The 27,259-nt window shown below is 40.6% G+C and overlaps 1 protein-coding gene across 1 annotated transcript in view; it reads left to right on the top strand.

Annotated features, from left to right (window-relative positions):
* rgs12 (regulator of G protein signaling 12) overlaps nt 1-25,624 on the top strand; it is a 147,093-nt gene extending 121,469 nt beyond the window's left edge. Inside the window, exons 15-18 of the mRNA XM_033018338.1 lie at nt 791-858; nt 1,161-1,314; nt 3,515-4,174; nt 24,970-25,624. Of these exons, the coding sequence (XP_032874229.1) occupies nt 791-858; nt 1,161-1,314; nt 3,515-4,174; nt 24,970-25,328 (1,241 nt within the window). The 3' untranslated portion in view covers nt 25,329-25,624. The remainder of the gene's footprint in view (nt 1-790; nt 859-1,160; nt 1,315-3,514; nt 4,175-24,969) is intronic.
* Nucleotides 25,625-27,259: the final 1,635 nt, after the last annotated feature.

The following is a 27,259-nucleotide window of genomic DNA, read 5'->3' as shown; positions in this document are numbered from 1 at the left end:
ATATCCTTTACTCTGTCACTGACCAAGATTCTTTTCCAAACACTTCCAGCAGGAAAATGGAGGTATTCCCAAATTTCTGCATTGTCTGCGGAAACATTGTAACCTGTGACACTGTTAGTGATTTACTGTACTTTAGACTTTACTTTGGAGATACAGCGTGGAAACAGGCCCTTCAGCCCACCGAGTCCATGTTGACCAGCAATCACCCTGTACACTAGCACAATCCTACACACTATGGACAATTTACAATTTACAGAAGCCAATTCATTTACAAACCCACACTCCTTTGGAGTGTAGAAAGATACTGGAGCACCCAGAGAAAACCCACATGGTCAGAGGGAGAAAGTACAAGTTCCATGCAGGCAGCATCCATAGTCAAGATCGAACCTGGGTCTCTTGCACTGGAAAGGGCCTGTCCCACTTTCACGACCTAATTCAGGACCTCTGCCGAGTTTGCCCTTGACTCATGCTCGCAGCATGGTCGTCACGAGGTCGTAGCAGGTCGTGATGCTAATCGTAGGTACTCGTGGCATCAAATAGGTCTGGGCGTTTTTCTAGCATGATGAAAAATGTCCACGAGTAAAAAAGTTCGTGAATTAGGTCGTGAAAGTGGGACAGGCCCTTATGGCAGCAACTCTACCGCTGCACCACTGCCGCCCTTCTGCCGCGATTGTGAAGAAAAACTGGTTGCACTGTGAATAATGTTGTTGATGTTAACTGCCTTGCACTTGATCAGAGCAAAAGCCAATCAAACTATCTGCTAATCATCTGGATAATTGTTGACTTACAGACAGACAGAAGAACACAGGAGATAAAGTCAGCTCTTCCAATAATGGCACACACAATCAAACTGGAAAGGTAATCTTTGTTTTAATAATGCAGTTATTATTTTACACAAACTGGTATTTCACAAAAAGTTACTAATATGAAGGAATCGATGTGTTTTACTCTGTACAATCCCATTTAAATACATCAATTTCTCACTTGTATTCATCTGATCAAGTATGAGGATTGTTGGTCCAGTTCCTTGCTGCTTCACCCATTTTTAGTTTTGTGCTTCCCCTTATTCGATTTACATGTTCATCTTACATTTCTGCAGCTGCTAATGTTTACAATGCACTATATCTCTCATTAACGCCAATCAATGTTATCAATACCAGGAAGCTGGAAGACCTCTGGGAAAACCCTCTTCAGTGAAAGTGAGAGGAGAAAATGGAAAATCTTCCAAAGATGCACCGGTTCTGAAGAAAGAAGAACTAATTCAAAGGGCAAATAGGAGGAGACAGCAAAAGCTAAACATGGATGAGGTGGAAGGTAAATTATGTACTGGAGTAAAAATCCAGATCAGATCAGTTTATTGTCACATAGATACCAGGGTGCAATAACTTGTTTAGTTCTACGTTTATTATTGTCAGGTGTAACCGATGTACTGTGAAAATCTTAGTTTTACATGCCATTTAATTCAATCAGATTATACGATACATAAATGCAATCAAATCAAACTCAAGTACAACAGATAGAACAAAGGGAAGATACCAAGTGCAGAATGTAGTTCTCAATATTGTAGCACATGAAGTTCACAGAGTAAACTGTGTACATACAGGCTATCCATAGATTCTGCTGTTTCGCACACATTGTTGTATTTATATGAGGCTTGGGAGAGGGCGCAGAAGAGAATGCTGCTGGATCAGGTGGTTTTCATAAATTGATTGATTTGAACATGTATAAGGATAACTATATGTTATGTAATATTTAGACATGTTCATAAATTATGGCAGCAGAATGAGGCCATTCGGCCCATCAAGTCTACTCCACCATTCAATCATGGCTGATGTATCTTTCCCTCTCAACCCCACTCTCCTGCCTTCTCCACATACCCCCTGACACCCATACTAATCAGGAACCTAGTAATCTCCTCCTGAAAAATTGACTTGGCCACAACCTTTTGTGGCAAAGAATTCTACAGATTCACCACCCTCTGACTAAAGAAATTCCTCCTAATTTCCTTTCAAAAGACGCATCCTTTTATTCTGAGGCTATGGGTCTGTCCTAGACCAGTTTCAATGAGACCCCCCCCTTCATTTTTGGCCATAAGGAGAGGCTGGAGAAGCTTGTATTGAAGCGTTGGAGGCTGTGGGGTGATCAGAGAAGTACATACAATTATGAGAGGCATTGATGGGGGTAGATGTAAATGACAAATACTTGAGGGTGCAGATTTAAGGTTAGTGAGGGATTGATTAAAGGAGATGTAAGGGGGTAAGTTTTTTTTTTAACATAACGTAGTAGGTGCCTGGAATGCGATGCCAGGGGTGACGATGGATCAGAAATTATGGTATGGATTAAGAAGCTTTTAGACAGGCACATGGATATGCAGGGAATGGAGGGATGTGGATCACGTGCAGGTAAAAGGAAATAACTTAACTTGGCATCTTAATCTGCACAGAGATTATGGGCGAAAGGACCTGTTCCAGTCCTGTACTGTTCTGTTATCTACATTCCATGTCTTCTTTATCTTGAAGAATTGCTAAAGAGACTATTTTGTTCCCTTGAATAAGATTATCTTTTCTACTAGAGCTGATGTCTATGTAATCGTCTATTTTCATTTATCCTGCTCCAAACATCTGCAATTAATAATCCAATTCTGTCATGGCAGTTTCATACAATTTGAGGAGAAGATGCTACTCGTAAAACTTGAAAAGTCACTCCTAATTTAGGAGTTGTTCGTGATAACTAAATCCTTTGTCTACACAGGCAATATTATTTAGCGTCAACCAAATAAGTTGGCTTGCTTGATTTGTCCAGCAGCAAGCTCACCCTCCTCAGATGTACCTCTAAATATTTTACTGTTTTAGTGACAGCATTTAAACGTTTAAACAATTCTTTAACTATTTGGTTATATATGTTCAACTTGTGTGTTTTTCACATACTAAAGTGAAAAGTCAGAGAGTCCCATCAGATGCCCTGAGATGATGAAAGGTTATCTGTAAATACATGTCTGAGGGATTTGCCTTCACTGAAACCTTGATGGCAAAAATGCTGGCTCCTTATCCCAAGCAGATTTCTTAGTCAGTGTTAGGGTTACCTCCATTCTTTAGACTTTAGATCTTAGTGCTGCAGGGTGGAAACAGGCCCTTCATCCTACCAACTCCACTAGTGATCACCCCATATATGCTAGCGCTATCCTTACACCCTGGAGACAATGTAACCAAAGCCAGTTAACCTACAAGCCTGTATGTCTTTGGAGTATGATGGGAAACCGGGGGCACCTGGAGGGAAACCCACGCGGTCACATGGAGAACGTACAAGCTCCATACAGACAGCACCCGTAGTCAGGAACGAATCCGGTACCCTGGTGCTGCAAGGCAGCAACTCTACCACTGTGCCGCCCCAAACACTACACAACACTAACCTCCAACTACGGAGGTTTTACTCCACATATCAGGTCTATTTAAAGTAAGTATAATTTATATTAATGCCTTTCTAACTGCTACTTTTCTGTTTTGATTTGTGGCAGAGTTTTTTGACCTTCTGTCCAAAGCTCAGAGTAACCGAGTGAATGATCAGCGTGGACTTCTGAAGAAAGAAGACCTTATCCTCCCAGATTTTCTGCGCCTGAAGCCAAACGTATCTGAACCTGGTTCCTCCACACCTGTGGGAAGTAAAGTAAATGGTAGAAAGAGAGAGGAAAGAGCCCAAAATTTGCACAGGAGCGTAATGTCTAATAAGTTAGATCATGCAGACTCCAGCACAGCTAACCCGCCTGCACTGAATTTTAATGAAAACTCCAACAATGTGAAAGTCAAGCCAACTCATCAGCACGATAACTGTCATCGACCGGTGTTAGTGCCACCCAGCTTTGTAAAGTCAGATACTAAGCAAACTAACAATGCTCCTTTCCAGGCGCCGGTTTCTCCCATTGCACGTATCAATGAACAGAGGTGGGAAAAGCAGCCTGCAGACGAGCAGTCGGAAACCGCACAGCCTTACGAGGAGGAGAATGCATTTGATCTGACTCTGGTGGCAGAAGGTGATATCAATAGCCCAAACAGTACTTTATTACCACCTCTGCCAACACCACCATCCTCTGTCAGTAAACTGGAGGTAGCTAACTACCCTCCACCAACTCCAAATACAGATGGTCAGGAGAACTCTTCACACTGCAGATCCACTTCAGGTATTTAAATGTGGCATATCTGTTTGTAAATAAAAAATAAACCAGTAAAGATGTTAATTGTGTTGCAATTGATCACATTTAAGAGTGAATAAGAAACTGGAAACATATCCAAAATGTTGCTACATAATGCACCAACTAGTTTTAGTTTATAGCTCTACTGCGTATCTAACTATTGATAGTGATACAATTACAGAATATTGTGGAATATATGTGGGGAAAAATCTAAATTGGGGTAGAACATATAGATCAGGGTGTGCATAGCAGGTACCAAGCAGAAATTATTTTAATGTAACCTATTCCACTTAATCTCGAAGATACGTTTTATTTGGCCTTTTGCACTTTCTAGAATAATTACTAACATATATTTCTGCATAAACCTAACTTTAATTTACTGGTGATTGAGAAATGATTGCAATATGATTCCAGGCTGATATTTCAGTGTTTTGTTGTTGGATGTGCTCATATTTAGATGTGGTATGAAATCAAGAATTTCAGATAGATGTAAAAAAATCATGTGCCATTAGAGCAATAGATAAGGTTGCTCCTTATCCAAACCTCCCCATTGACCTGTCCAATATTTATGTCTCAATCACCAAAGTCGCATTGGTGTGGAAATTAGCCCTGCTCAATTTAGGCCGTAAAGTTCCCACCTTACAACAGTGATTGTACTTCTGTGGGCGTAAGGGGCTATGACATGTGCTTCAATCAATGCAATAGGCAGCATATAAACTTGTTTTCTTTTTGTCAACTTTTGTCTGCATGCATTTTGCAAATGTTTCATAATTTGTTCCATAGCAAGTAATAGAATAACAAAACGGCCTAATCCATTTCTTCCTACCTTCTAGAGTATTAATTTCAGGTGAGCTTGATGTTTAGAATTGTAACTGGAAATAGGTTTTAATATTATGTAGAATGATGTGCTTGTAACATCCCACTGACATTCAGTTTTGACATTCTTTTGACGTTTGACTGAACTTGACGTTCAGTTTTGGACACTCAAACAGAAATACCACTCAAATTAATGCAGAATTTATGAAAATTGCATAGGATTACATAGAAACAGGGCATCCAGTCCATGCCTGAGCTCACTATTCTCCATATTCTTCTTCATGGTAAATGGAGATCGGAATACTCATTCCAGACCATACACACCCCCATTAGCTCCACTCATAGATTATCCCATTGGTTCCTAAGAAAACCCACTCTTACCTGAGCTGCCCCCTTGGTCAAGTTACTTATAGATTGATTTAGGATTCTCCTAAATCTTGTCTGCCAAATATATTTCATGGCTTAATTTTGCCCTCCTAATTTATTTCATAAATACAACTCAACAACTCCTACAATTCTATATTCCTCAAGGGACTTGCCTGATTGCAGTTGTCCATTTTCCCAGATTTAGCCCTGAATAATCTCGGTCATCCAAGGTTCCCTCAAATTGTCATTTTTGCCTTTCATTCTTTGTCTGGACCTTTACTCTTGCCAGCTCTCTTTTAAAATAGGTACTTTTCCAATATTCTTATACTCATAAGCATTTGTTCCCAGAATACTTTGGTCAGGTCCTCTCTTGTGCTATCAAATCAGCTTTCACTCAATTTTGGGCCTTTACTTGAGGATCAAATTTATTCCTTTCCTAACAACCTTATTATTTTCCTAACTGAAGCCTGTAGAATTATGATAATAGTTTCCAAATTGTTCGCAATTGATACTTCCATCACTTGCCCAATTTCAGTTCCTGAAATGAGGTCCAAATGTAGTAGGATTATGGAGTCGCAAGGAACAACAGATGCTGGCTTACAAAGAAAATGCTGAAGTAACTCAGGCAGCATCTCTAGAGGACATAGATAGGCAGTCTGATGTCTTTTCTACCTGGACTTAATCCATATACCTCCATTCCCTGCATATCCATATACCTATCATAAATACCCAGAAGTAGTCTGAAGAAAGGGGCCAACCTGAAATGCCACTTATTCATGTCTTCCACAGATGCTGTCTGAGTTACTCCAGCACTTTTAAAAAAAATATTAAGACTATCTACATATTGCTCAAACAACTTTCTTGAACACATTTAACAAATTTCGCTCTAACCAGGCCTCTTGCAGTAAGGCAGTCCGAGTCAATAATCGAGTTCGGTATTCCGAAAAATACAAGGAATCATGAGATTTGTCAAAGGTCATTCACCATAAAGAAAAAGCAAACAAAGCGGTGACTGTATAAACTGTGTATAAATTCTTATCTTTATTCATGATTTACGTGTAAAAAAATTTTAGTCTGAGGAACGGAGATGCCAGGTAGCGGGAGAGCGGGGTGTAACAGCGAGATAGAGGGGGCAGATGCGAGTGTGAGATGGGGGGGGGGGGGAGACTGGACCGGCCGAGAGACATTCTCAGTAGCTGCACGCTACCGCCGGCACCAAGGGGGCCAACCGACAGCCCCGGACTGACGAGACAGTGGCCCAGAGCAGCGGGGCCCCTTGACCAGCACTCGGCCCCTGCCGGCACTGGACAAGGAGAGAGGCGCAGCCGACGGCCCCCCCTCCCATGAGCCGGAGCCAGTGCCTTCTCTCCGACACCTGTCCGGACGCCCCCGGACAGGGACGGGACATCCGGGAGGGGACGGTGACAGCCCTGCAGCAACTCAACAGCGCCCGCAGCGCAGTAGATCACGGACCCTGACCTCGCTCATTCACCGAAGCATAAAGCAATTAAAAACTCCAAAATAATCTTAGCTTTTAACAAAGGAACAATAAATACAACTAATTCATAGTTTGAAAGCAGTATTTTCTTATCTAGAAGAATCAAAGCTGGAAAAAACGGATGAAATGTGTCTATGCTTCCACTGCAATGTTTATACAGAGTGACCTGGGCATGCGCAGTCGGAATACCGAACTTGCTTATATTCGAAAGGTTAAAAATACCCCCTCCCCCTCACATACCCTTACTATAACCATTTATTAAGTTGGTAGATTATGCTAAATCTTTTCATTTCTATTCTCAAAATAAACAGTGCTTGATTGGCAATTGTTAGGATCTTTCTTACAGAAGCAAAATGTTTACTAATTAGAGTATTTATACCAATATCTGTTCTAGTACCTGATCTCGACTTACACCACTAATGTAGATCTAGATCATCCAAATGTGCTACCTCATAATTTTCTGTACATTAGTTTACATTCTGTTAAAAGTTATTTAAAATGAATTCATTCAAACATAGATGTCCTTTTCAAGTCAAGACTGTATCTGACCTAAATGCAAATAGCTTCCTCTGCTGATGATCACTCCAGCTAAGAATTAAATAGCTACAGTACTTCATAAATGCCACTAAAGCTATGTGAGGGAGATAGCCTTTATTGAAAGCTTCGTTTTAGCTCCTTAGCGATTGTCTTAGCACCTCTTTACTAAGATGGTGACAGCTTTATTTACCGCTTCTGCATTGTGTTGTTTATCGTGATATACAGTATTGGAAGACTTCTGAACTCTGCATAAAGCAAGAACCTTAAAAAGATACTTTCTGCATAATCTGTTTCAGTTCCATCCGGTTATGATTCCATTACCCAAATGCGTCACAAAAATAACACCTTCTAGCCTTTCATTAAATTATGCAACCATTATCATAGCGTGTTTCTAAACCCTGCAATTATTATGGTTACAATTTAACGATTTGGATAATCACAATACTTGGAGTATTCAAAGTTCCAGTATTTGACATAGGAAAAGATAACTATCCATTGCTGACTGTAATTTTTCATGCCAAACTGATTACATTCCAATTAATACATTGCAGTCAATGGCAATGATCACCAGTTTTGTAACTAAACCGTGCTCCTAATGCAGTTGTAATGCTGATTTTTTTCCCTGCTTTCTAAATGTTCCTGCTTTTGTGCCAACCGTTTGAGTATATGGCAGGCTTCTTTCTGTTGCAAGACCATTGTGTTTCACTGAATATGTCGGCAAGATTTATTTCTGAAGTTTCCATTCTAAATTATTTTGTGGTTGCATAAGGGTTAACATTGAGCATTCTTGCTAAGTTTTTATTTAATTCCAATTTTCGTATCCATCTTAAGTAAACTTTGATCGGTACTTACAGTACAGTGTGGCTGGTATAGGGATAAGAACTCACTAATGTGCTGAAGATAAGAGCTTGTTGTAACAAATGGTCAAATAAATATAGTTAAATTAAGCGTGCCCGAGTTGGTTGTTGTCAGCCAGCTCAGTATTTCTTATCGAAGGTAGACACAACAAGCTGGAGTAATTCAGTGGGACAGGCAACATCTCTGGAGAGAAGGAATGGGTGACTTCAGAGTCTGAAGAAGGGTCTCGACCCGAAATGTCACCCATTCCTTTTCTCCAGAGATGCTGCCTGTCCCACTGAATTACTCCAGCTTTTTGTGTCTATCTTCAGTTTAAACCGGCATCTGCAGTTCCTTCCTACTCAGCATTTCTTATCGTTTTGTTGGGAAGAGATTAGGAATCCTGGGACTTGTTGACAATGAGTTGAAGATGAGGGGATAAGACTTTTATTACAGAGATGGTTGATTCACTGAACACACATGCCCACCATTAGCAGTTGTCGAAACCCCAACAATTGGATTTCTGTGTAACTTATGTAGCTTATGAATCTGTCAGAAACTCACTTTCATGAAAATGTTTATTAATATTTTAGAAATGCAAATATTGCCTGACACTTTGGCTGATCATTTGCCTTCGGATTTGACCTTGAGTAAACAGAGATTTTGTGCTTCATGGATGGTCAACGGAGTAATTCTGTGATTATTTTAAATAATTTTGCTGCTTAACCTTCACAAATAAATTTCATTGATTTGAAAAAGTTGTTATTAATGATTTAAATCCTCTCCTGTTCTTTGTCCTGTTCTTTACACTTGTATGGATGATGTTTACTGTCATAAATCATTCTAAAGAATTTACACATTTTCATTTGATCATTAATTTATCTGTGATAAATGTTGTCACCATGCATTCATGTCTTTCAAATGCCTTGTATGTTGCTATCTCATTTTCCAAATCTAGATATTTTAACTCAATTATAATTTAAATTTTACTAATTTTGTTTCCATTTACTCCTTTGATTCTGTGAGTCAAATGACAATGAATACAATAAAGTTTGTAAATTTGTAATTATAATGAATATGCTTCATAATACTTGTAATTTATAGATTAATATGCTTCATAAGTCATTTTTTACAAGGGAAGATGTATAGGGTCCTAACTCTCGGATAATTTCCATAAAATTATATTACGTGATCAATAAATGATCTATTTGTTGCAATGCTTAGTCCATTATGTAATATGGGCCTATCAGTTATAGTGCAAGCGTTTCTGAGCTATAAAATCATATCCGTGGTTTCTTAAGGAAGTGACCATCAAACTGAAGGTTGCTTAGACTGAAAAATTGTTCTTTGCTATTTAGTGCACTGCTGCTCTTACCCGTGACCTTGCTGGCAAAACTATTAAAACATCTGAAAAAAACTGAACTTTGTTATAAAGAAAAAAGGTTACACTTCTTATTATAAATTACAAACGTTAAAAGGAAAATAAAGTCAAATGTCTACAGCGCCCAACCCATCACTTTATTATCACCTCATTTCCCATCAACCTCGGGCAGCAGAGTGGTATTTGTTCTTTAATACAACGATAAAGGTTTTGGAGAACTCGGATAATAGAATCCATTGTAGATCGTTCACAATTTTGGGGGGCATGGTTCGACGTGTACGATACTGCAGTGCTAAATTTTCAAATTGTTCTGAAGAAAATGACACGGTTGATAAATGGTTGAAATGTTAAACAGTGAGAAGTTCTGTGCATGCACACCAAACAGGCTGGTATGAAAGTGTGGCTCAGTCTTGCTATGTACCCGTATTTCAAGGCAATGAAGACGCACCCCCATTTTGAGTTGCTAAATTTTGAAAAAAAGGCCGGCCGGACAGGGTCAAGGGTTTGATTTAGTCAGAAGAAAAGAAGATGTGAAACTCCTTCAAGGAGGCAATCAGGACTGGAGAGCCTCCATCTTCGCCTGTTCCACAATGCGCTGTGCAGTTCAGGTCTGAGGGGCGGGGACTTCTTGGCTCAGGAATTGTCTTGACCCGTGTTTGGGCCGTATCACTCTAAACCTTTCCTATCCATGTATCTGTCCAAGTATCTTTTAAATGCTGTTATTGCACTTGCCTCAATTACCTCTTCTGACAGCTTGTTCCATACACTCACCATCCTCGGAGTGAAAAAGTTGCCCCTCAGGTTCCTAGTAAATCGTCCCCCCTCATCATTAACTTATGTCCTCTGGTTTTTGATTCAGCTACCGTGAGGAAAAATCTCAATTTTCTGCTGAATGCTGGAACGGAAGTTCATCAGTCTTTGGAGCAGAATTAGGCCATTCGGCCCATCGAGTCCACTCCACCATTCAATCATGGCTAATCTACCTGACCCTCTCAACTCCATTCTCCTGCCTTCTCCCCATAACCCTTGACAACCTTACCAATCATGTATCTGTTAATCTCTGCATTAGAAATACCCAATGACTCCGCCTCTGCAACTATCTGGACATGCACGAGCTTAACTCAAGGGGAAATCACTTCATCTACATTACTTTCAGCAAGGAGGAGGTCACTGCACATGGCAGTGGGATTTACAAGACTTGCTGGTTTCTCACAAGCAGAGGCAGCCATTGACGGCATTCAGAAGACTTCACTCAATACCTTGGGGTGAACAAGCTGCCAGACCTTCAGAAATGGACATTGACTGGAATAAAGGATCACTAAGGGGGGGATTGAAGCCTACCTCTCTTCTGTTTTCTTACGTCTGCGCCATTCCACCGCACTGCTTTACAGCAAAAGCCACGGACGTAGCGGATTCACTGTGGAGGCTGCTGTGATCCCTTTTCAAGATACAGCTCAGCCATCTACATCAGTCTCCAGATGTCTTTAGTTTGAAAAATACAGTGTGAAAACATGCTCTTCGGCCCACCGAGTCCATGCCGACTAGTGATCCCCATACACTCGCACTATCCTACACACTAGGGTCAATTTACAGAAGCCAATTAACCTACAAACGTATACATCTTGGGGATCTAGCAATGTGCAAGCAGCAAGGTGTTCTCAAGGAGGAAGAGGAAGAGGAAGGAGTCCTGGAATCTGAGGACTCGTGAGATAAAGACCTGAGGTTTCATCTGCCAGCAGTGAGGAGAAGGGAGGCCATCACATTGGGTGAGGAATAGACTCCCTTATAACCGTTCATCATCAAATTCCACCCCGTGACCCATCGCACAAAACAATTCCAGTCAATAATCTTCAAGATATGCCTGATAATATAAATGCGCACCTCTCGTTCCCACACTAGGGCATTGGAGATGTCTTCCTTTTTTAAGGAATGGGTGTTCCCCATTTCCATTATAGATGAGGCTCTCACTAGGGTCTCTTCTCTATCCCGCAGCTCTGCTCTTACTCCCCCTCCCCCTAGTCATAACAAGGACAGAGTCCCCCTTGTCCGCACTTTCCACCCCATCAGCCATGGCATACAACATATAATCCTCTGACATTTTCGCCACCACCAACGCGATCCCACTACTGGCCACATCTTCCCATCTCCTCCCCTTTCTACTTTCCGCAGAGACTGCTCCCTCCATAATTCCCTGGTCAATTCGTCCCTTCCCACCCTTCCCACCCCCTCCCCGGGTATTTTCCCCTGCAACCGCAGGAAATGCTGCACCTCCCCCCTCGACTCCATCCAAGACCCAAGCAGTCTTTCTAGGTGCGGCAGAGGTTCACCTGCACCTCCTCCAACCTCATCTACTGCATCCGCTGTTTCAGGTGTCAAATTCTCTACATCGGTGAGACTAAGCGCAGGCTCGGCAAACGCTTTGCTGAACACCTCCGCTCAGTCCGTCTTAACCAACCTGATCTCCCGGTTGCTCAGCACTTCAATTCCCCCTCCCATTCTTAATCTGACCTTTCTGTTCTAGGCCTCCTCCATTGCCAGAGTGAGGCCCAGCGCAAATTGGAGGAACAGCACCTCATATTTCGCTTGGGCAGTTTACACCCCAGCGGTATGAACATTGACCTCTAATTTTAGATAGCCCTTGCTTTCTCCCTCCTTACCCTCCCCTTCCCAGCTCACAAGTCCTACTGTCTCCGCTTACTTCCTTTCGTTCCCCCCTTCCCCCCCCCCCCGACATCAGTCTGAAGAAGGGTCTCGACACGAAACGTCGCCAATTCCTTCTCTCCATAGAATCTGCCTCACCCACTGAGTTCCTCCAGCATTTATGTCTACCTTCTCATTTCCTCTGTTGCATGAGCACAGACACTACTCAGTAGAGTCAGTGAAGAAATGCATTACTCACTTACCCAATTGTTTGTTGCGAAGTTATTGACACCTATTGACCAATACCTAGTAAATGGATGATGTATAAGCACTGCTGTAATTTCTACATGGTGAAACCAAAATGTATAAAAATGGCCTTTATTAAAATCTGACAATGTGCACTTTAACCACATGTAATTTTTATATTACAAATCTCAAATTGTGGAGTACAGAGGCAAATAAATAAATGATGGGTCTTTGTCCCAAACATTATGGAGGACACTGTAAATGGAGTCAATGGAAGGGAGGTTGGTTTGTGTGATGGTATGGGCTGCGTCCACAATTCGCTGCAATATCTTGCGAATGCAAGTACAAAAGCCGTTGGTAGATATGGACAGGAAGGGGTTAGAGGGCTTTGACTTGATCAGCATGTACAAGGTGGGCCGAAGGGCCTGGGCTGTACAATGCTCTGCCTCTATTTGAGACCTATAATTATGCCCATCAAAGTGGATGTCTGGAACATCAATTGGTCCCAGCAACTATGAATAATGCTCACTGCCGCGGGCCAGTGGAGGACAATGTCGGGAGCTCGCAGGGCACAGGCTGGTGCCTGTTTTCCGGAGCACCCGTTGCAACAGCTGCGGGCAGCTTCGATCACCCCCGGGCCGCGGAGCTTGAACCGCGGGACTGATGCCATCGCCCGGTGGGGTATCGCCTCGGCGCAGAGGGAGAAGAGGAGGGAAGAGACAGTAACTCTAAGACTTTTGCCTCCATCACAGTGAGGAGGTGTTTGGTGAACTCACTGTGGTGGATGTTAATTTGTGTTTATTGTGTTTTGTTATTATTACATGTATGGCTGCAGGCAACAGCATTTCGTTCAGACCGAAAGGTCTGAATGACAAATAAAGGATTCAATTCAATAACAACAATGTAATCTGATTGGCATTCTAAGGTTATGGAGATGCTAAGAGAGGTTAACATTACCATCCACTCACATTGGACCTCAGTTTTCAATGGGAGCTGGTGTATGTGATTCCGTTTGTGGGCAATCTAAATCGGAGTGGAGCAAATACAGCCGCTGAACATAATCGTTTGCAGCACTTAGATCATTGAGGGATGCATGAAACAATGTACTGCCTCTTGTCTGCACCATATGTCACTTTGCATTGCACCTCTCCTGAATAATCCTGAATTGGGGGGGGAGGGTGTCCAAAACAGAAGCAACACATTGACTGGAATGAAAGGGTGGGGGTATGAACTCACCAAGGGTGGACGGGGGGGGTCTAAAACTAGAGGGCATAGATAGGGTAGATATCCATAGTCTTTTTACAAGGGTGGAGGAGTCTAAAACTAGGGGACGTAGGTTTAAGTGAGAATGAAGAAATTTAAGAGAGATCTGAGGGGCAACGTTTTCACATTGAGGATGGTTGTTATATGGAAAGAGCTGCCAGAGGAGATTCAATTCAACACTTAAAAGACATTTGGACATGTACTAGGAAAGGAAAGGAGTAGTGAGATACCAGGCCTAATAGAAGGGCATCAGAGTCGACATGGACGAGGTGGGCCGAAGGGTCCGTTTCTGTGCTGTGAGAGCTCTCTGACTCTGATTTCCAACAGCTACATTTTATTTATTTGTGTTCAGGATTTATTGATGTACCTCAGACTCTGTATATTGCTCTTCCTCTGCTAACAGTGGACGAGATTGTGCAACGTAGAGAACACGACTGGATCCTCCGCTCCTGCTAAATGATTAATCCAGGCTGGGGTAGGCAGCGGTATCTCCTTTGAAGGGAACTGTGCTGCTTTCCACAGCGATCGTGGTGCTGATGCAAGACATCGGAGCGGTCCTGACCATGGGTGCTGTTTGTACGTTATCCTGTGACCCACCTGGGTTTTCCCCGGGTATTTCAGCTTAGTTCCACACTCCAAAGATGTACAGGTTTGTAGGTTAATTGGATTGGGTTGAGAATGTAAATTGTTCCTAGTGTGTAGGATTAAAAGTAACATTAGCAAATTTGCAGATGACACAAAGCTGGGTGGCAGTGTGAACTGTGAGGAGGATGCTATGAGGATGCAGGGTGACTTGGACAAGTTGTGTGAGTGGGCAGATGCATGGCAGATGCAGTTTAATGTGCATAAATGTGAGGTTATCCACTTTGGTGGCAAAAACAGGAAAGCAGATTATTATCTGAATGGTGTCAAGTTGGGAAAAGGGGAAGTACAACGAGATCTGGGGGTTCTTGTTCATTATTCACTGAAAGTAAGCATGCAGGTACAGCAGGCAGTGAAGAAAGCAAATTGCATGTTGGCCTTCATAACAAGAGGAGTTGAGTAAAGGAGCAAAGAGGTCCTTCAGCAGTTGTACAGGGCCCCAGCCAATCGACAACCACACCTGGAGTATTGTGTGCAGTTCTGGTCTCCAAATTTGAGGAAGGACATTCTTGCTATTGAGGGAGTGCAGTGTAGGTTCACAAGGTTAATTCCCATGATGGAGGGACAGTCATATGCTGATAGAATAGAGCGGCTGGGCTTGTAGACTCTGGAATTTAGGATGAGAGGGGATCTATTGAAACATATAAGGTTATTAAGGGTTTCGACACGCTAGAGGCAGGAAACATGTTCCCAATGTTGGGGGAGTCCAGAACCAGGGGCCACAGTTTAAGAATAAGGGGTAAGCCAATTAGAACGGAGATGAGGAAAAACGTTTTCACACGAGGATTGTGAATCTGTGCAATTCTCTGCCTCAGAAAGCAGTGGAGGCCAATTCTCTGGTTGCTTTCAAGAGAGTTAGATAGAGCTCTTAAATATAGCCGAGTTGGCGCCATGATGTGAGTGGAATCGCGCCATTACAGCTCCGCAAAAAACTGAATTAAAAACGGGGGTAAAAGGGTCAAACAAACGCACTTACCACAGGAGATCGATTGCAAACGGCTCCGGCAGCGTTTAAAAGGTGCGTGACGTCATCAGGCGCGCGATTTTAAGAAGAAATTATGACCCAGCGCTCCCCTCCCCCCACCACTGGAAAAAAATCTATGAGAAGGGAAACAGGCCTGAGCTCAGGTGCTGCTGCTGCTGCTTCTCAAGAAGATGTCTCACAGAGGAAAGCTGAAATGGAGGAACTCAAGACTACTATTCTAGGTGAGATAAAGAAGCAGAGGAAGGAGTATAAGGAGGAGATAAAAAGTTTAAAAGCGGATATGCTGGTGTATCACGAGAAAGTTAAAGAAGACTTAATAAAACAAGTTATAACGACGGTAAGAAGTATGATGGATGAGTGGAAGGAAAAGGCTAATGCCGAGTTACAAACTCAAATCGAGGAGGTAAAGGATATAGCTGCTGGGATGGAAAGAAAGCTGGATGGCAAGATAGATCCTACTATAATTTCGCTAGACCAACAAGGCGAAGCAATTAAAGAGCTAACTAAGATTGCTGAACTGAATACTAAGGAGACCGAAAAACTCCGTGCCGAGAACAAACGCCTCTCAGAATTATTACGCAAAACAAACGAGAAATGTATTGATCTGGAGGGACGCCAACGCCGTAAAAATTTGCGTATAGTTGGTCTGAGCGAAGGTCGTGAGGGGAGTCAAGATCCTCGAAAATTTGTTGCAAAACTTTTAAAGGATATTCTGAATTTGGATCAAGAACCCCTGTTGAGCCGTGCACATAGGGCTCTAAGACGGGCCCCTGGGATAGGGTCATCGCCCAGACAAATGATTGTAAAAGTGGCCTTTGATCATGTCTTCGAAGAAATGATGAAGATAATAATAAAAAAGAGAAACCTGAAATACGAGGGAGACAACATCAGTATTTTTAGAGACTACCCAGCAGAAGTGGCCAAGAAAAGATCACTATTTAGAGAAACAAGAGGTATCCTGAGGAATTTACAGAATACTAAGGATCTGAGATATGGCTTGATGTACCCAGCAACACTGAGAGTAACTTATGATGACAAGGAATATCGTTTCGTTAAGTATACTCAAGCATTGAAATTCGCCCGAGGCATACAGCAGAAGCCAGAAGATGAAGAGAGAGAAGATGCGGAGGAAGGAACCGAGGGAGAAGGAGAGGGCTGAACTTTTATCATCGACCTGTGGTTATGAAATACTCACTTAGAAGGAAGTGGAATAATGGACATTTAGTTGTAGTTCTGTATTAATTATTAGAAAATATTTAATTATTCCATGATAATAGTATTACATATTATAGTATTAAATACAATTGATATTAGTAATTAGCAAATAGTAATATGAATAATAGAAATCATTACTAAGTACTAAGTATATAAAGTTAATACCCCACCCCAATATATATAGCATTTGAGATAGGAGCTGGTATAATTAACATCTTTAAAAAAAAAAAAAAAACGGAAGTCTTTAGATTAATGGCCACGTTAGTGTGGCTTTCACCTTCACATACTACACACTATATAAGTGTAGTTTCTTTTTTTTCTGAGCACCCTATTAACACCCTTTACTTTTTTTTAATTATTGATATTTCTTATTGTTTTTGTTTTTTATTGATCTTATATTATATATTATTTGAATGTAGATGTGAAGGATATTGTGTATTTAGTTTAAGAAGACATAGATGCGGATTAAGGTGGATAGAAATTCTCATTGGATTGATGTCCGGGCGCAACGGGGAGCTGGGGGAGTCAAGAAGGCTACTCCAAAAAAAGCCGCCCTAATAGTAAAATGCATGATATAAAGGTGAAGACTGGGGGTGATGGAGTAACCTTCTGCAGTTGGAATGTAAAAGGAATTAATGAACCAATTAAAAGGGGAAAGGTGTTAGCTCAGTTGAACAGATTGAAGACAGATGTCATTTTCCTTCAAGAGACTCATCTTAAAAAAGATGCTCAACATAGATTAACAGCTAAATGGATTTCTAAGGTGTATCATTCTACATTTATACATAAATCTAGAGGAGTTGCAATAATTATTCGCAAAGGTACACCTTTCATACAAAGTTCTATTATAGAGGATAAAGAAGGTAGATATGTAATAATTACAGGGGAATTATATTCAAAAAAGGTAATTTTAATGAATATATATGCCCCTAATTTTGATAATCCACTATTTTTTAAGAAAATATTTAATAATATTCCTATATCCACTCAACACAATTTAATAATTGGAGGTGATTTAAATTGTACTTTAGATAACTATCTAGATAGATCATCTGCAAAAAGGAAAACTGCCTCGAAATCAAGTAAATTCATAAATGCTTTTATCAATACATCTAATATTAAAGACATCTGGAGGTTAGACAATCCATCCGGACGAGAATATTCTTTTTTCTCGCCCGTACATGGAACCTATTCGAGGATAGATTATTTTTTAATAGATTCTAAATTACTTCCTTTTACGTATGACGCAAAATATCATAATATTATCATCTCGGATCATGCGCCATTAACATTTAAGATAAAATTAAAAGATATATCTAATAAAACTACTACCTGGAGATTTAACCCTCAGATATTAAAGGACAATGACTGTTGTAAATATGTGATGGATCAGATTAAATTATTTTTTGAAACTAATGATAATCCTGAAATTTCCCCATCACTATTTTGGGACACATTTAAGGCATTCATGCGTGGCGCAATAATATCCGCACAAGCACATCTCAATAAAGAAAATCGAAAAATAGAACAAAATTTAGAAAATGAGATAAAACGTCTAGATAATGAAAATATAAAACAGCCTTCCAAAGAGTTAAGTAATAAAATTGCATCAGTAAAATATAGATTAAATAAAATATATTCTAATCAAGTTATTAAACTTTTTCAACAAACTAAACAAGTGTATTTTGAATTTGGAGATAAACCTCAAAAATTACTAGCACGACAGCTTAGAAAATTAGAAGATGAGAAGATGATACACGGAATTAGATCTGAGAATGGAAATATACTGATTACTCCAAAAGATATTAATGATAGATTTTTACAATATTATAAAAATCTTTATTTGTCAAAACTAACAGGACAAACAGATAGTATGGAAATATTTTTACAGGAATGTCAAATCAATAGCTTAGATCAGGTAGGTAGAGAATTGTTAAATGCTGAAATAACAGTAAAAGACATTATAGAATCAATTAGTTCGCTAAAGAACGGAAAAGCAGCGGGCCCGGATGGCCTGAGTGCAGAATTTTATAAAAAATTTCAAGATCTGATTTCTCCAAGATTACAAATAATGTATAGATATGCATATGACCAAGGAAAATTACCAGAATCTCTAAATGAATCCACAATTACACTCATCCCTAAAGTAGATAAGGATTTGGAAGATCCTGGATTATATAGAGCGATTGCCCTTTTAAATACAGACCAAAAAATATTAACTAAGGTCTTATCTAGGAGATTAAGTTTAGTGATCTCTAAATTAATACATTATGATCAAACAGGTTTTATCCCAAAACGTTATTCATCCCATAATCTCAGACGCTTGTTTAATATTATATATTCAAAAAGAATACGAGATACGGAACTAGCGGTTATATCATTAGATGCAGAAAAAGCGTTTGATCAGGTGGAATGGATGTATTTATTTAATATAATGGAAAAGTTTCAATTGGGGGATAGATTTTGTAAATGGGTAAGAATTTTATACTCGAATCCTATTGCAAGAATTTTGACTAACCAAATTTTATCAGCCAAATTCAAACTCTCTAGGGGATGCAGACAGGGATGTCCGTTATCACCCTTATTGTTCGCATTGGTGATAGAACCATTGGTGGAAAAAATTAGATCTGAACCTGAAATATATGGCTATAATACTGATACAACAACTAATAAAATTTCTTTATATGCAGATGATGTTTTGATTTATATTACAAAACCGGAAATTAGTATTCCCAACCTGCTAAACATTATAACTAAGTTTGGTGCATTTTCTGGGTATAGGATTAATTGGGATAAAAGCGAGATTATGCCAATAACAGGAATAAATCTAAATACATTACAACAATACCCATTAAAAGTAGTTACAGACAAACTTAAATATTTAGGGATTAACGTAACTAAAACTCATAACTCATTAATAAAATCCAACTATCCTCAACTATTAGATAAACTTAGAAAAAATATTTTATATTGGAAAACACTTCCTATATCCATGATTGGTAGAATAAGTGCCATAAAGATGGTATTTCTACCACAGTTGTTATATTTGTTTCAGGCTATTCCTTTTTTTCTTCCGAAAACTTTTTAAAAAAAAATTGATAATATTGTTAATAGTTTTATTTGGGATTATAAAAATCACAGAATAAATAAAAAACATCTATGCAAAGCTAAGATAAATGGAGGATTAGCACTTCCAAACTTTTTATATTATTTTTGGGCTGTTCAGATTAAGAATATGAATTTCTGGTGGGTAAATATGGATCATGAACCGACATGGTTAAATATAGAAAAGGAAGACTGTCTACCTTTCAATGTAGGTTCGATAATTTTTGCACCAACGGAAGTACAAAAAAAAAATTATAAAGACAACCTAATAATATATAATAATAGACGTATTTGGAAACAAATAGTTAAGACTCTACATTTGGATAATCTCTCATTTAGATTACCAATTATGAATAACCCATTGTTTAAACCTGCTATATTAGATGGGGGGTTTAAACAATGGGATGATTTAGGAATTACAAGGATAGAACACCTTTATAGAAAAGGAAAATTTCTTTTATTCCAGGAGTTACAAGATATTTATGGATTGTCTCCACAACATTTGTTTAGGTATTTACAAATTAGAGATTATATTAAATCCAATACACAAGATTATAAAAATAAAGAAGCAGGACTGTTAGACGAACTGTTTAATTTATATCCAAATACAGAAAAATTAATAGCCTATATATATAACATCATTTTGGATAAGGAGAATCCAATAACGGAAATATATCGTCAAGCATGGGAAAATGAAATGGGATTGGCTATAACAAAAGAAAACTGGGAAGAAAGTCTACAACAAATACACCGGTGTTCATTAAACGCCAGACATATATTGATACAATTTAAAGTATTATATAGGTTACATTATTCGAAAACTAAATTAAATAGTATTTTTCCGAATCTCTCCGCTATTTGTGATAAGTGCAAGAAAGCAGAGGCAAATTTAATACATAGTTTCGTTACATGTCCTAAATTGAATTATTACTGGACAGAAATTTTTAAAGTTATTTCTGAAGTCATCAAAGTTAAATTGGACCCTAACCCAAAGCTAATAATATTTGGAATTCCGGATTTACATCTATCACTTACAGTAAATCAAAGAAATTTCTTTGATTACTGTTTGATAATTGGGAAAAAAATCATATTGAAATTTTGGAAGGGAACATTATCCCCCACAACCAAAATGTGGGCAGCAGAGATGATGGAGACGTTACATCTGGAAAGAATTAGATTTGTCCTATTGGACAAGTATAATTCTTTTGAACAGATATGGTCTCCATATATACAGTATTTAGAGAAGTAGCTGTTCTTGGCAACACAGCTCGGCGTGCACCCTGCGGGATTTGGTGAGAATAATTCATTTTTATATTGGAATTAACATATATGTCTTTATTGATACTATCACTTGTAGTAGTGTTATTAACAATACATATTGTGGTTTTTCATTTTTTTTTTTTTTTTTTTTTTTCGTTTCTCTTTTCTTTCTTATATATAATCAAATTATTATTTAATCACTCTCTTAATGATTTATAACTGTTCTATTCTTTTTCTATCATTATTTCTAAAAAAAATAGTAGATAAGTATTATTAGTGTTTTACTTAATGCAAATTGAATTAATTTGATATAAAGTTGTTTGAAGCACTGTAATTGATTACCTTTAATAAAAAAATATATTACAAATATAGCCGAGTCAGGGGATATGGGGAGAAGGCAGGAACGGGTTACTGATTGTGGATGATCAGCCATGATCATAGTGAATGGTGGTGCTGGCTCGAAGGGCCGAATGGCCTACACCTGCACCTATTGTTTATTGTCTATAATGTGCGGGGATCGCTGATCGGTGGAACTCGCTGGGCCGAAGGTCCTGTTTCTGCATAGTATCTCTAAACTAAACTAAACAAAGTGCTGGAGGAACTTGGCGGGTCAGGCAGCACCCGTAGAGGAATAGATATTCTGGGTCAGGGACCTACTGCAGCACTGTTTATTCTCACAAGAACCTGGGAGCTCGATGAGTGCTGGTGTGACAGAGAACAGCCAGCACAGGAACGGGCCCTTCAGCCCACAATGTTTGTGCCGAACATGATGCCGAGCTGAACTGATCTCATCGGCTTGCAAGTGATCCATATCCCTCCAATCCCTGCATATCTAAAAAAGCTTTTTAAATGTCACTGTTGTATCTGCCTCCATCGCCACCCCTGGCAATGCGTTCCAGACACTTGGTTTAGTTTAATTTAGAGATACAGCGCGGAAACAGACCCTTCGGCCCACTGGGTCCGCGCCGACCAGAGATCCCCGCATATTAACACTGTCCTACACACACTAGGGACAATTTTTACATTTACCAAGCCAATTTACCTACAAACTTGTACGTCTTTGGAGCTTCACTCCCTCACCAATAACCTTGGAAAGAAAGTATATGTCCACCGTCGATTTTCTGGCAGATGGTGGTCTGGCACCTCCTTTTATCCAGACAAAATTACGAGAGCACACTTGAAATCCCCACCCCTGAAGTCCCCCCTATGCCAGGTGAGGCGTCTGATCTTGACCTCATCAGAACTTCCACGGTCGATTGTTCAAAAGGGAACTGCAGATGCTGGAATATCGAAGGTACACAAAATTGCTGGGGAAACTCAGCGGGTGCAGCAGCATCTATGGAGCGAAGGAAATAGGCGACGTTTCGGGCCGAAACCCTTCTTCAGTCTGAAGAAGGGTTTCGGCCCGAAACGTCGCCTATTTCCTTCGCTCCATAGATGCTGCTGCACCCGCTGAGTTTCCCCAGCAATTTTGTGTACCTTCGATATTCCAGCATCTGCAGTTCCCTTTTGAACAATCGACCGTGGAAGTTCTGATGTGGAACCGTGGAAGTTCAGTCTGAAGAAGGGTTTCGGCCCGAAACGTCGCCTATTTCCTTCGCTCCATAGATGCTGCTGCACCCGCTGAGTTTCCCCAGCAATTTTGTGTACCTTCCACGGTCGATTGGTGGGCCGAATTTGCCCCGTGCAGCCGGGGCTCTGGAACAACAGCATCTTGGCCCCTCGGCTGCCTAGACAAACCATTCCAGTACCGTCAGACTCCTCTCAAAGGCTGTGACCACTGTTGGTCTGGTGAAACGGATAATTCAGAAAGGCTCTGGAACCAAGGGTGCCGGAAAATCGGTGGTGGACCTGTACCCCGAGGCCCTGTTCAAAATAGCTGGGGACTTCAATCAGGCCAATCTCAAGATCCTGCTAAATAATATCAGCACATCTCCTGCCTAGCCAGAGGCCCAAACACCTTTTACCACTGCTACACAACTCATACTGCTCCATTCTGATCTGTGCTTCTACTCCTTGCCTACAAACAGAAACTGAAGTGGGAGGATCCAGTACAGAAAGTCGTGCAGTGCTCGTCTGAGGAAATAGATGAAATCCTTCATAACAGCTTTGAGTCGATGGACATGTTCATATTCAATGACTTTGTGGCTTACCTAGATGAATATACCACTGTTGTCACAGACTTCATCACCAAGTGTGTAGAGGATTGTGTACCACAACCGGAAACCATGGATGAACAGCGAGGGCCACTCCCAGGTGAAGGCTGGGCAAGTGCAGCATTCAAGTCAAACGACCCCGTGTGGTACAGGAAATGTATCTACGCCTTTCACAGAGACATTAAGGAAGCCAAGAGAACATTCTGGAGCACTGAGGCAATGACACGGATACATGTAGCTTCTGGCAAGGCTTGTACGAATCTGCACGAACAGGCTACAAATCACTGGCAACAATGCGTCCCTCCCCAATGTAATCAGTGCATTCTATGCCTGGGGGACTTGCCAAGAACCATGCCAAGGTTTTCGACTGTATCTCAGTGCACGTGGTGATAATAAAACTGATACCAATGCCCTGAAGTCACTGGCTTGGCCAGTCAATGTCACGTTGATTGCACCAGTAACCAAACTCACAGGAATATGACCAATTTGTAAAGCATTGGCTCAGCGCCAGCTGGAATATTGCATGGATTTCGAGTTGACACACAATTAGAGCGGCACGGTGGCACAGCGGTAGAGTTGCCACCTTATAGCGCCAGAGACCCGGGTGCTGTCTGTGTGGAGTTTGCATGTTCTCTCTGTGACCACGTGGGTTTTCTCCGGGTGCTCCGGTTTCCTCCCACATCCTAAAGGCATGTGGGTTTGCAGGTTAATCGTTTTCTGCAAATTGCCCCTAGTATGCAGGATGAGTGATCGTTGGTCGGCGCGGACTCAGTGGGCTGAAGGGCCTGTTTCCACGTTTTATCTCTAAAAGTTTAAAAAAAGTTAAATCTAAAAAGGAATAACATTTAGTGCAAGATAAAGTCCAGTGAAGTCCAATTAAAGGTAGCCTGATGGTCTCCAGTAAAGTAGATGGTAGGTCAGGACCACTCTCTAGTTGGTGATTTCTATAACATTTGAAAAGTATCTAGATAAACACTTGAATTGCCTAGGCATATAATGCTGTGGATCATGTACTAGGAAATGGGACATATCCTTGTGTAACAGATGGATGGTAAGGACACAATGATTGTAAGGGACAGTTTCTCTGCTGCTTTACTCTGTGTCGAGGCTTCCACTGAATGAGCATCTTGGCAATCAAACGCTGCATTCCTGTTCGAGGCTTATGTCTTTCTTGAGAAAGTGCATTGCTTTTGGACAAGACATTGGTAAGGCCACATTTAGAGTATTGTGGTCAGTTTTGGTCACCCTCTTATGGGAAAGATGTTACTAAGCTGGAAAGGGCGCAGAGAAGATTTATGAGGATGTTGCCAGGACTCGAGAGCCTCAGCTATAGGGAGAGATTAAGCAGACTAGGACTTTATTCCTTGGAGTGCAGGAATGAGGGGTGATCTTATAATGTTTACGATCATGAGAGAAATCGGTAGAGTAATTGCACAGTCTTTTACTCAGAGTAGGGGAATCAAGAACCAGAGGACTGGTTTAATGTGAGGTGGGAAAGATTTAATAGGAACCTGAGGGACAATATTTTTACACAGAGGGTGGTAGGTATATGGAACAAGCTGCTGAAGGAGGCAGTTGAGGTAGATAGTATAACGTTTGAAAAACATTTGGACAAGTACATGAATAGGGTAGGTTTAGATGATATGGGCCAAATGCCTTTTAGGTGGGAGTGGTGTTTTAGGGGCATGTTGGTCGGCCTGAGCAAGTTGGGCCGAACGGCCTGTTTCCACATTGTGTGACTATAACTCTCTAAGAGCCACAACATTAGCACTTAAGTCGCATTTCCTTTCCTTGCCTTGATCTTGACATTAATGTTTTTCTCACCTCCCGTTCCAGATTCGACAAAGGAAATGGGAAAGGCAGCGCGGATGAAGTCTCCTTGCCCTGAGCAGAGTTCCAACACGCAGACGAGTGTAAACACCACTGCTATGACCGCAAGCACTAACCACTCCCAGCTGGGGCTTCCTGTAAGCAAGATTATTGACATCGATGGTGTGAGGTCAGGAGAGGCTGGAGTGCTATCCAAGGGGTCGGACGGGAACCTGAGTTTCGAAGGATATATTTCTGAACTGAAAGGTTGCCAGGGAAGAATGCGTACAGGGGTTTATCGGATGTCGGAACTACCATCACTGATCGCAGTAAAGAGTGAAAGGAGTAAGACTCTGGAGGCGCGACACAAGGCCACGTTTGTCTGAATCCACCACCGAGGTTTTCATTCAGAATAATCACAATACATTGCCTTAAATAATATTTGGATTAAAATTTAAAATGAATTCCAAACAGCTCAATAATTAGTGTACAAAACGTAGTCACCTTTTTCCCCCATATCTAATTTAGAATTATTAAGCAAATACCGTACAGTGAGCTCATGAAAAATGTACAACTTTGCAAAATAAAATCTGTTGATGTTAGACTTAAGGAAGAATTATTATATTGATTCCAAAATGTATGATTGTCATGGATAGAATAGGCAAGTAAAACGTTGACCTTTTTCTCTCTTAATTTAATTACGCTAAGCAGCCAATATTTTTGCTAGAGTAAATATATTATACATAAATGTGAAAAGTTAGATGTAAATTTAGATTACAATTGATTCTTTCTCTTTGAACATGTTTGAATACTTCTGAAGAACGAGAACAGGATTTGGTTATGTTTCTGAAAATAATATCTGATCTTCACTAAGGCTGTACATAATGTGTCTGTTTGTCTGTCTTTAGAAAGGAGAAGTAATTTCTATTGAATTGTCCTGCAATGGAAAAACAGAAATATGTTCCCTTTTGGCAAGAGGTAATCCTCCCTATAAGGTTTCGTAATCTTGGGTTTGATGGTTTAACTACATTTTTTTTACATTGAAAAAAAAATCTCTCTGAAATGTTGTGGTGATTCATTTAAGTTACATTGATGGCGTGCAGTCCAAGGCAACAGCTCACCATCATCTCTCAAGCGCAAGTTGGGTCAGTGAATAAATACTTGACTTCCCCATGGCACTGACATGGATATGCAGGGGATGGAGGAGTATGGATTACGTCCAGGAAGACAAGAGCAGTTTAATTTGGTATCATGTTCGGCATGGACATTGTAGGCCTGTTCCTGTGCTGTATTGTTCTATGCTCTGGATGTCATGCCAGGATTAATTACTTTGGGTGGCACAGTGGCGCTGCAGTACAGTTGCTGCCTTAAGGGCCTGTCCCACTTTCACAACCTAATTCACAACCTTTTTTAGCAGTGGCCATTTTTCATCATGCTAGAAAAAACGCCCCGACCTACTTGATGCCACGAGTACGTACGACTAGCATCACGGCCTGCTACGACCTACCTACGACCTCCTATGACCTCCAACGACCTTGTGACGACCATGCTGCGAGTATGAGTCAAGGGCAAACTCGGCAGAGGTCGTGAATTAGGTTGTGAAAGTGGGACAGGCCCTTTACAGTGCCAGAGACCCGAGTTCAATCCTGATCCCAGGTGCTGTCTATACAGAGTTTGTACATTCTTCCTTTTGACTGCGTGGGTTTTTTCTCCGGGTGCTCCGGTTTCCTCCCACACTCCAAAGATGTGCAGGTTTGTAGGTTAATTAGCTTCTGTAAATAGTAAATTGTCTCTAGTGCGTAGGATGGTGTCAGTGTGCGGGGGCAATCGCCAGTCGGCGCTGACTCGGTTGGCCATAGAGCCTGTTTCTGCACTATATCCCTAAAGTCTAAAGAATGAAAAGTGCAAAAAATAAATCAATGAAGTTGCTGGAATAGAGTCCTTATTGTAAAGACTCACAGAGTTCTCCAACCCATCTGCTGAATACAAGGCAAAGCAGGGAAGAGAATAAGACACCAAACCCATTTATTCAGCAGACAAGCTGGTTTGTAATTGCTTCCAACTGTTTTGAATAACTTTAATATCTATCTCGCCACTATTGCTCTGAATTTATTTCCCGTTAGTTTCTGTCATCCTGCTTTATTTCAAAACGTGGTTCTGAATTTATATTGGCTGTGCAATTGAAAAAAACACAAAGGTGAGATTATGTAAAATCTCTTTTACATCTCTCTTTTCCAACAATATGTTCTGCTCTGGAACGTGCTGCTCCCAAGAACAGTGGGAACAAATTGAATAATAACTTAAGAAGGAAATTGGA

This window comes from Amblyraja radiata, chromosome 3 (assembly GCF_010909765.2).
Source record: "Amblyraja radiata isolate CabotCenter1 chromosome 3, sAmbRad1.1.pri, whole genome shotgun sequence".
Classification (NCBI taxonomy): domain Eukaryota; kingdom Metazoa; phylum Chordata; class Chondrichthyes; order Rajiformes; family Rajidae; genus Amblyraja; species Amblyraja radiata.
This window is presented reverse-complemented; position numbering and strand designations above follow the sequence as displayed.